This window comes from Chenopodium quinoa, unplaced genomic scaffold (assembly GCF_001683475.1).
Source record: "Chenopodium quinoa cultivar QQ74 unplaced genomic scaffold, ASM168347v1, whole genome shotgun sequence".
In the NCBI taxonomy this organism is placed as follows: Eukaryota; Viridiplantae; Streptophyta; class Magnoliopsida; order Caryophyllales; family Amaranthaceae; genus Chenopodium; species Chenopodium quinoa.
Window position 1 is genome coordinate 1,485,319 of NW_018745177.1, and position 10,697 is coordinate 1,496,015.

General features: G+C 36.4%; 1 protein-coding gene across 1 annotated transcript; it reads left to right on the forward strand.

Moving 5' to 3' along the window:
- Window positions 1-306: 306 nt before the first annotated feature.
- LOC110710756 (protein root UVB sensitive 5-like) lies at window positions 307-6,155 on the forward strand. Its single transcript, XM_021889092.1, has 15 exons — window positions 307-518; window positions 621-668; window positions 1,567-1,706; window positions 1,944-2,044; window positions 2,395-2,465; window positions 2,691-2,737; window positions 2,817-2,895; window positions 2,978-3,050; window positions 3,175-3,264; window positions 3,596-3,655; window positions 3,753-3,866; window positions 4,037-4,097; window positions 4,313-4,431; window positions 5,030-5,125; window positions 5,432-6,155. The coding sequence occupies exons 1-15, from the start codon at window positions 364-366 to the stop codon at window positions 5,666-5,668; spliced, it is 1,491 nt and encodes a 496-aa protein (XP_021744784.1). The 5' UTR covers window positions 307-363; the 3' UTR covers window positions 5,669-6,155.
- Window positions 6,156-10,697: the final 4,542 nt, after the last annotated feature.

Sequence of the window (10,697 nt, forward strand, 5' to 3'; positions counted from 1 at the left end):
GCTCATTCTCTCAAATAATATATTAGTATATATCATCACGCTTATAGCTCTCACTAGTCCTCCCATAAGAAATTCAAATAGTCACGTTCATATGCGGAGCCATGTTTAAAATAATGGGATTAATTAATCCACTTATTAAATTAGAAAAAATACTCCCAACTTTCATCAATTTTGGTAGAATAATCCCAACTTTTATTTATTTTGGAATAATCCGAACTTTGGAAGTTCTTTTTCTTCAATCCCAAATACCAATTATATTGCAAGTTTGGACACAAACACGGAGTAAGATTTTATTGGTAACCAGATTATTAGACGTCGGCAATCGGTAACACAGCCAAATCAAAAGACGATAGACAGAGCAAAATGTGTAGTACCCTGTATTCCCCAACCTCAATTCTGAGTTCTATCCTATATTCTCACCCTAATTTGTTAAAGAAATCCTCCAATTTTCATTGTTCCTGCTTATCTTCTTCCCCCAATCCTCTTAACTCACAAGATGATGAATCTTCCATTAATAGGTAACTCTCGTCTTTCACTTTTATTTTTGCTCATTTCATATTTACTGTAATACCCAATTCATCAATTCTCTGTATAATTGATTTCTCTGTTTTGTTTTACAGTGACCCTTTGATTTTAGTGGAGAGATATAGCAATGGTGCTGCCAAAAGGTTTGGTTTTGTTGGGGAATTAGTAAAATTTCATATATTTTAATACTAATTATATTGAATATTTGTATAATTATATTGAATATTTATATTGCAAAATCAATTGACATAATTTTGTGTTATGAAATTCTAAACTACTGTACTCCCCTCAGTCTGGAATCAGTGGTTGCGTTGATAGTGTAATTTGAACTTGTCCGGTTGCCAGAGTGATTGTATATTGATGAAAAATTTAAGTATAGTTCTATAATTATGTGAAATATAAATATAAATTTTAATTAGAATTAATTAGATATAGTTAACAATTGATAATCTTTGTGGAGTGCAAACTATCATTTAAAATTTGTTTTTTCTCAGTAAAAATGACCCATAAGAGCAACTCCAACGGCCAAATTAGCTTGCCATGCCACCTAGGATTGCAAAGCTATTTTCCTTCGGGCTAATTTATGCCACAACGGTTAAGCTAATTAGCATTTAGATTTTTCAGCTTTATTTTTTAAATAATTAGTATTTTATTAGAGACAATTAATTTCTAAGCTAATTAGCCTAGCTAAGCTAATTTACTTGGCATTAGCTTGGCCAAGCTAATTATTAAACTATCCTCCAATGGTTTGGCTATTAGCTTGAAAATTATTAAAATTGCAAGCTAGTCCCTAAAAGCAACCATTGGAGTTGCTCTAACTTGATTAACCACAATTTAATAAATTGAATTTAAATTAGTTTACTTGATCGAGGAAAAAAGGATTATTAATAAATCAAAATTATTGTGGAAAAAAAAAAGCTAATGGTAAAGTTGCATAATTTTTATTTTTTTATTTTTTTTTTTAAATTTATTAAATAATATTTGTTTAAGAAAATGTAAAATTATTTTATCTTCCTTACATTAACTTTCATGTGGAAGCAGGTATGTTTTGAATGGAGAATCAAGTAAACAAACACTACTTGAGCAGCACAATGATAATCAGCTCAACCCTGATACTGCAGCTAACTTGAACTGGCTTCCTGTCAGCATTAAAGATTTCATTTTGCCTGCAGGTTTCCCAGGTAATTACAGTATTACTGCATCAATTTGCAAAAACTTTTCGTGACTTATTTTATTTTAATGTTTTATTTTTTTATTTGGGGTGAAATCATCTCCCTACTTATGGAATTAGCACATACTTTGTTGTCACATTATTTTTTATAGATTAATGAGCTATACTTTGTTGTCACATTATTAGCCTATTAGGTTTGTATAATGTAAGTTGGGTGTGTTTTGAATTTTGCTATATGTTTCTGCAGAATCAGTATCAGATGATTATTTGGAGTACATGTTATGGCAGTTCCCTACCAACGTCACTGGATGGATCTGTCACGCCTTGGTTACTTCAAGCTTGCTTAAGGCATGTTTATCAAAACCTGGTTACTCTCTCTCCATTTATCTAGTTGAATGAACTTGGGTTTGTATGTCTTTTTAGTTTTTACTAATCAATTTCAGAAGAGGTGGGATTTAAGATTGAAACTTATTCGTCAGCTTGGAATGCAATTATCAAGCATACTAAGTGGCAATTATCAAAGCTAATCCTTGGCCTGATAGTTTCCAATTATAACTCCAATGGTCAAAATTTAAGAATTGCAAGCAAGTTCCTAGCTCTAACCATTGGAGATGTTACAATTGCTTTTTGTCTTGAGGCATTAAACTCTATAAAGGTTTACCTTCGTTTTTCTATGCAATAACATGATAATTATGCAGGCAGTTGGTGTTGGTTTTATCTCAGGAAGCACTGCTGCAGCATCTGCGGCAGCATCAGCAGCTGCAATAAGGTTATTGCTTATCCTTGCAAATTTTGTATGTAACTCAGTTTGAAAACCTTTAGATGTTCTTCTCCCATAGGGGGGAAAGGGTTTGGTTGGGGAAGGGAGGAATCCAACACCTTGAACTCAAAATTTCATTTTTAGCTCTAGCTGTTGGATTTTCTTGCTTTCAATAATATTTTTGCAGACATTAGTTCCCATGATTGGACACTAGCAGTTTCTCTACTTGTACAGATGGGTGTCAAAGGATGGCATTGGAGCTGTTGGTCGACTAATCATTGGTCTGAGATTGTGAAGAAATGTTAGGGATACATGTGTTTATCAGATGGATATTACCATTAATACATTTCTTTTATTCAGGTGGACGATTTGGGAATTTGTTTGATGATGATCCAAAACAGTGGCGAATGTATGCAGACTTCATTGGCAGTGCAGGAAGGTGAGTTACCAACAAACTTTTTATTCATAGTATCTGCTATCTTCAAGTCATTGTTAAAATTAATGTTTTTTTTTTTTGGCAGCATTTTTGATCTAAGTACTCAGCTTTATCCAGCATATTTCTTGCTACTTGCATCCCTTGGAAATCTTGCTAAGGTTCTCAACCCTTATATCGATTCTTTGCTTCTGCCTCTCTTTTACTATATTTTACGTATGAGGGATGTATGTGTCATATCCTTTTGATGATTGGCTGATTTGATTTCTGGGGTATTTTGAACAGGCCATCGCCAGAGGCTTGAAAGACCCTTCGTTCCAGGTGATTCAAAACCACTTTGCAATGTCGGGAAACCTTGGAGATATATCAGCTAAGGTATATAATTATTTATTGGTTTCATGCAAGCAGTGATTGAGATCTTGAGAATAATTTATCTCTCATAATTTAGTAATAGATAACTTTATTACATGAGTTTTCAAGGCAAGTCCTCTTCCTTTTTCTTGCTTGTGCTGAGAAAAAAAATATATGCTGAAATCTTTGACTTGCCAAACATTTTTCATTTTTTTTTTTTGGTTTGTTTGTGTATGGTGGTGGTGATCTTATCTCCTTAACCTCATTGTTGGACAAGTTTAGTCATGTTGGAAAACAATATTTCAAGTGGTATATTGCAGTGAAAAATAGTTTAATATATGGGCATGTATTGCAGGAGGAAGTATGGGAAGTTACTGCTCAACTTTTTGGACTTGGTATAGGTATACTCATCCTAGTAAGTGACTTAATTTATAGGTCCATATTGAACACTGCATTATAAAGTGTTTCTGTTTCCTAGAAAATCTTATTTGACTCATTGACGCTTATTTTAGGATACACCAGGCTTGGTGTCATCATACACTGCTTTGTTATCTACTTGGACGAGCATGCGTCTGCTCCACCTTTGGTTACGTTTCCAATCCCTGTCAGTTCTGCAATTTGAAACGGTGAGAATATCTTCCTAGTACTGCTCATTTTTTCAGGGAAATTTAAGATCAGTAAATGAGCATTATTGCAAATGAGATTGTCTATGTCTAATGCAATTACTTGCTTTGGAGTACTACTGAACTGGATCTTTTTATTCATATAATCTCATATGTTTCTCCTTGTGCAACAGATTAATCTTAAGCGTGCTCGTATATTGGTGAAAGCAAATGTAATACATTCCAAAGCGCTTGGTATATCTTCTTCTATAACTTGTTAGTTTTGAATTTTTGTGGCTTCATTTTTATTTATTTACTGGGGTGGGGGATTGTGATAGTGGTTAACTTGGATTCCTCACTATTCTCTGAAGCGGTAAATGTTCCTCTAATAGATTTTTTTTTTTTTTTTTTTTTTTTTGAAACATAAAAAATTTGAATTTACATAATCCAATTTGCATATTTCATTCCAGGACGCATTGACTGCAACAGGGAAGAAAACATATTAACATGGGAGCGGTTCCTGAGTCCTCGAATCATCTTTGGTGTTCCTTTTAGTGAGGTGATTGCTGCTGAGAGGTCATCATCAATGGTATAGTTTTTGTACTCATGCTACAAATATTAAACATTTGAATTAGTGAGTAGTTAGATCTGAATCACATTCGTGATGGTTGTGATATTCCATATGTGTTAGAGAAGGTTGCAACCAACTACGAAATTCTTATGATTGGTGGTGTCATTGATATCTCAAAGCTGTTCTTCTAAATGAGCGTTACTTGAGGAGTTTAAGGGTGACTGACTATATTTATATTATACAAAGTACACTATATGGTCAAGGAAGTAGTTTTCTTCACTGCTTAGATTTTGTTTTTTCTCCCAAAAAGTATGTTGAACCTACATAAACAGCAGTTATTGTAATGCCTCTAATAAGGCTCTTTCTCCCAACAGGGTGAGGGTGATTGGATGTAGGAAGCCTTACAAATGTGATTAATTGATTATAAAAGAAAACACTTCTTTGGATGAACATGTTCCTCGATCAATTATTATATGTTCTAAGATGAAGTTGGCAACAGGCTTACAATCCTTTAGTTTCTGGCTTTTTCGAATACTTGATTCATAATGCTGAGTGAAAACTTTCTTTCAGTTGGTGTTGCAGTACATTTCTCACTCTATACTGTGATTTGCAACAGGTGAAGAAGATATTTAAACTTTACACTAACAAAAAATATGTCCTTACAATAGATCAATGGCAAAAGCGAGATTTTGAGGTTTTAGTATCTTTTAAGGTATGTCTTATTCAATTCTTTTATATCAAATTTTGTATTTCTGAAAATTGAAACTCAAATACCTGGTAATTGTATTCTTTGGAAGACCAGCAAGTTTTTCCACCTTGGGGACGAAGTCACTAAGTCATCTTTTCTAATTTTTGTAGTAATCCAATCTAACATATATAATGATCTTAAAGTTCTAAACAAAGTTATTGATTTATTTTGCTCAAGATCTTTGCATCTTTTATCTGCTAATTGTGTGAGAATTATGTTTTCGCTGTTCTACTTACCTTGCAACGTTGTTGTGGTTTTTTTTTTTGTCAGGTGGGTGCTACAAGCTTATCAGTCTTGCAAAGTGTATGGCAAGCTTATTGGCTCTATGAACATTGGGATGATTCTATTGATGTTAGTAGAGCATTGGAGGAAAGCTTGATTAATTTGGAGTGCAGATTTGACAACTTCATGGAACTGCTTAAGGAGGCAGGCTGGAACACACAGAAACTTAATCTAAATGTACCCAAGGAACCCTTCATTGAGTTTGATGACAGCCAGAACCGTTGATTAATGGGAAAGTTGAAGCAAATGCACTGAATATTCTCAGTTGTTCATTTATATACCAGACACCATTAAAAGGTGGCTATGCAACATCATAGAAGTGAATAAATCACAACAGCATCGGGCTAACACTTCCTTCGCAAAAAAACTTGGCCAGGAGATTTGTTGACACTTCTATGAGAGCGGAATTGATCACAAGTGTTGGCGACAAAGGGAGTTCTGAAGTCCATCAAATGAGACTATTAGATCCCTTGATTGAAATTTTCTGTTAGAACCTGACTGTAATTGTCACTTCTTCCTTAAAGAAAAGGGTTGATATAAAGCAATAATTACTCACTCCAGTCTCTTTTATGAACTAACTTATTTCTTTGGCTGCCCTATTTAGGTGACGCTTAGCCCAGCAAGGTGCCCCTATCTTGTATATTGGTTGTATTTTGTATATTGACGACTAGCACACCAATTTTATGAATATTAAATGCTCTTGGTGGGCCCCTATCTTGTATTGGTTGTATTTTGTACGTATGAACTTGTATGCCCCAAATGTAACATTGTTGGCACGCTTTCCAAGACCGTTACAACAAGTTGGTCCGTTATTCAGCAAATGGGGTTTGAACTACATTTTATACTAAAGCCACACTTGTACTTGGGTAACTGATTTGATCCAATATGCAACAAATATCAGGCCTTTGTTCCGAAGCATTATGGGTGCAATAGCATGTAAATTTTAGCAATTGAAGCATTTGCTCTTCATACCCATTACCTGTTAGTGAAGGATCAGATCAACTGCTCTTTTAGAATCTTCCGAAGACATAATATTCTTCATCCATATATTCATGTCCACCTCTCTTGTTTCTTACAAGAAATTATCTTTTAATGGCTTTTCAATCACCAAACTTTCAAAAATCAACTTTGTCTGTGAAGTGACAACTCTCAAAATACTCTAGAGCCATTTGAACGGTAATGTTCATGTAGCAACTGAAAATGACATGTGAGTGTTATCGATTAACATTTCTTTTAATAGTCCAAAAATCTGCAATACGAGGCTCCATGTCATTGTCAAGAAGGATGGTACTTGGCTTGAGATTTTGTGAATGATGTGGAATTACACTTCATATGAAGATATTCAAGTCCATAAGCCATTCCAACGGCTATCTTATGTCGAGATAACCAATCTAACTATGTGCTTTCATTGGCTACTTTTACCATTAAGTCTTGCAAACTACCATTTTTCATGTACTCATACACAAGTATATTAAAGTTTCGTCGTGGAACATGAGCAAGGAGAGGTGGCGAATTCCGGTGCCTTATTCTTCCTATTGTTTGTATCTCTGACTTGAATGCACGCAAATTGCTCTATAAAGTTTCAAGATCTTCTTCACACAGCTCTGCAACCTCTTTAGGCAATCCCTTTATCTTTTTTATTGCAACCATCTTTAGGCAATCCCTTTATGCCGTCGAGGTAGATCATCATGATGTTGATTTTGACGAACCTGATGATGATGAACCCCTAGTTGTACGTGAGGACGTCAATGTCGAGTGTCATGCACACACTCAAGGTCAGCAACAACCTACGGTTGTTACAGCGGATGAACCTCAACATGTTCAAACCAGAGGTCGAACAACAGATGCAACCAGAGGTCGAACCCGAGGAGCAGGTCCATGTCCAACCAGGGTACAACCAGTGGTTGAACCAGAGGTGCATGTCCATCTCCAAGAGGTGCAACACAATATCATCACCAGAAAGACCTTCATCTCAATGACCCTCTCGGTCACGCTGATAGTGACATTGATTAATTTTATGATGCACGCGACGGCTATAACAGAGGGTCAGAATATCTCACTGGGGATAAGCAAGAGTCTAACAATCATGTATTGGAGGCAACGCCAAAGAATATACCTCCAAAGGAAACATCTACAAAGGATACCCAGCCTCATGAGGAACCAAGGGAACCTTCTACATGTGCATGGTGACCCTCAGCAGGTTATCTCTCTCATTTCCCTTCACTAAGATGCAAAATACAATTGATGGGTGCATAGTTGTAAAAACAACTTGTCTCAATGGCTTACATAATTTTTTTTACAGTTGACCATTTTGAGATAATTTTTTGATAGCATAATTTTTTGATAGAATTTTTAGACACTTTTTGACATTTTGATAATTAGGTGACAATTATATTTATTCTTTTTATTTTGACAACTAGTAGGTACAAATAAAATTAAAACTAAGAGTTTGTTATGTAGTAGTTCAAATAATGATTTAGTTAATGTGTTATGAATAGAGATGGTAATGGGGCGGGTCGGATGCGGATGATGGTACCTCCATACCCATACCCGCCTGAAAATCTTATACCCATCCCCGTCCCACCACCCGTGGCGGGTACAATATCCACATCCATACCCGCCCCACCGGGTACAAGATATGATCTATCCCCGCCCCATCACCCACTTGGATATTCATACCCACCTTATACCCGCCCTAAAATCGTCCCAAACCCGTTGCCATGATGCTCTATTGTATCATATTTATGACGATTATATCAAATTAGGTTAAGAAAATTGGAACTTTCACTATTCAAGCTTATTGGGTCTTAGGGGTATCAAGTTTCATAAATTTTCAACTCTTCTAAAGGAAATATGGTGCAGGTATAAGGTGGGCACGGGGCGGGGCAGATATGGGGCGAGTCTACTATAAAATCCACATCCGCCCCATCACCCATGGCGGGTACACATTTTATACCCATCTCCGCCCCATCACCCGCCAAACCTCCCTCCATCCCCGCCCCACTTGAGCAGGGATGGGGCGGGTCTCCCACTTAACCTGACCCACTGCCATCCCTAGTTATGAATATGTTATAAAATGGACCACAATGAATCATACAATATGATAAAAAATGTGTTATGGGTTTGTTATGTACTTGATGTAAATTTTCTGAAAATATATGTGAGTTGTGTGACAATATGATGTGACTACACTCTGCAATTGATGTGACTAAATTGACAGTCCTCATATAGTAACTGTATCAATATAATGGAATTTATATAGGTATGCTTGCATTGTCATGACATGTTATTGTTGAAGATTTGGATATAAATGACAAGGGTGATGATCAACAAGTAAGTGTTGGAATATCGGCTGCAATAAAATACACACCCGGTGATCAAGAAGGCCCTAGTGGTTTGACGATGTATGTGGTTAACAATCCGGAGGGAGTGCCCTTGGAACGGAAATGTTCATTCACTTATGAGGACGTTGAAAAATTCCTCAAAAATGTTCGTCAGATGGTTCAAAGTCTGCCTTGGATGGTAAACATATTGTGTTGGAGCCTTTCGAGAATAACAAGCAGCCTGAAGGTGGAAGTAAATCAGTGATAATACTCTCTTAGTTGCTTTTTAATATTTAAACTTTTTGTAATGCCATTAGAACTTTGATTGTTTGTGTATGTTTTTTGAATTCATTCTTTGATGTAATAATATTCACCTCATTTTGTTTTCTGGCTATTTTTGTCAAACTACTGATATTGTTGTCTATTTCTTGCAGAGGCCATGCTGCAAAAGAAGGTGAAACGACCCTCAATGAAGTACGGGTGGCCTCCACCGGTGAGGTTGATATTCAGCAACCTAGAGAAATCGGCAACTACATAGGCTACTCTTCTGAAGATAAACTTGTCACGCCACTTCACAAGTTAACCAAATCTCAACACATGATACTCAGAAGGAAGACAGAGAGAAGCAAAAAGCGTAGGCAGTTGGCTCCAGCTTTGTTAAAAGCCTCTTACGTAAGAACTTGGAGGTCAAAGTGTATTAGGAGGTATTTTTAACCTCTTTATCACTTTGTGATGAACAACAAGATAGCTTCACCAAGGTTCACACAAGATGAGTGAGAGTTAATACAAGTTGCTTGATAACATACATTATTAGTTTATACACTTTTGGATAACATGGACTTTGCTTAGAGTTTGGGTACCTACCTGTTTGTGTTACAGCTCTAAACACACATTCATCAAATGCGGAGGAGACTATGTTAAGCTCTGTTATTGTGGAAAAATTATCCATCAGAATGACATGATTTATGTGTAGGGGAATATAGGTACTACGTAGCGGAAATAATCATGAATCATATTCATATAGCACCTAACCAAGGATCTCATGCATAACACATAAAGAGTAAGAATTATACCTTTGAAGCGTGATTCCACTAGTAATCGAGCAAGAACAAGGGAGACAAAGAACCTCAAATGTGATTCCTCTACTTGGTCCACAGACATAGATTAAGACCTCCACTAATGCTAGTTAGTCGCGATCGAACTCTTCAATCGACCTTCTACGGAGAGGTATGAGCAACGAACTAGTCACGAACTACCACGAACCACCGCGAACACCACCAGGGGTGGTCGGCCGCAAGTCCAGGGGGAGGGGGAAAGGGGTGCCGTGAGAGAGAGAGAGGGAGGTGAGGGTATTGGGATTTGGTTGCCTTGATTCACAATTCACTGTAAGTTGATTGTGACTCTTATCATGCAACCCTAGGCATGGATCTGATTTATAGATCATATCCATAAATAAGAGTCCATGACCAAGCCCAATTCCTAATCCCAATCAAACTACACTAGCCCAATCCTATTCATGATTAGTTAAATACTCATAAGGCCCGATAATGGGCCTTTTACTTGCTTAACCCAATACCTTTGTGTGTGACCTCATAGGATCCATTCTAGCGGGCTTTGGGCTATTTTACTAGCCCAAAGATCATCTCTCATAGTCTAGCAACAGATGATGACGCCCCAAGAGAACGAACTTATTATCTCCATAATAGTGATCCTTGATATATCTAGTAATTGCACTTATCGAAGACATAACTACTTCAATCTCCCACTTGTCTGAGACAAGTACGCAATATTCGAATTCCTTAAGTCAATGTGTGTCGATTTGATAATATGATTGCATCTCATGTCGTGATCATATTAGTCCACAAATATTTTCTTGAAAACTGAGTGAGAATTTCAAAACAAATGATTACTGTGTAATCCATTTGAGCACG

Excerpts from the sequence above, each read along its gene's own strand:
- LOC110710756 (XM_021889092.1), top strand. The coding sequence starts at position 364 with ATGTGTAGTACCCTGTATTCCCCAACCTCAATTCTGAGTTCTATCCTA. Across the intron at positions 669-1,566 it reads AGCAATGGTGCTGCCAAAAG|GTATGTTTTGAATGGAGAAT; the intron begins GTTTGGTTTTGT and ends ATGTGGAAGCAG. Across the intron at positions 4,098-4,312 it reads AATACATTCCAAAGCGCTTG|GACGCATTGACTGCAACAGG; the intron begins GTATATCTTCTT and ends ATTTCATTCCAG.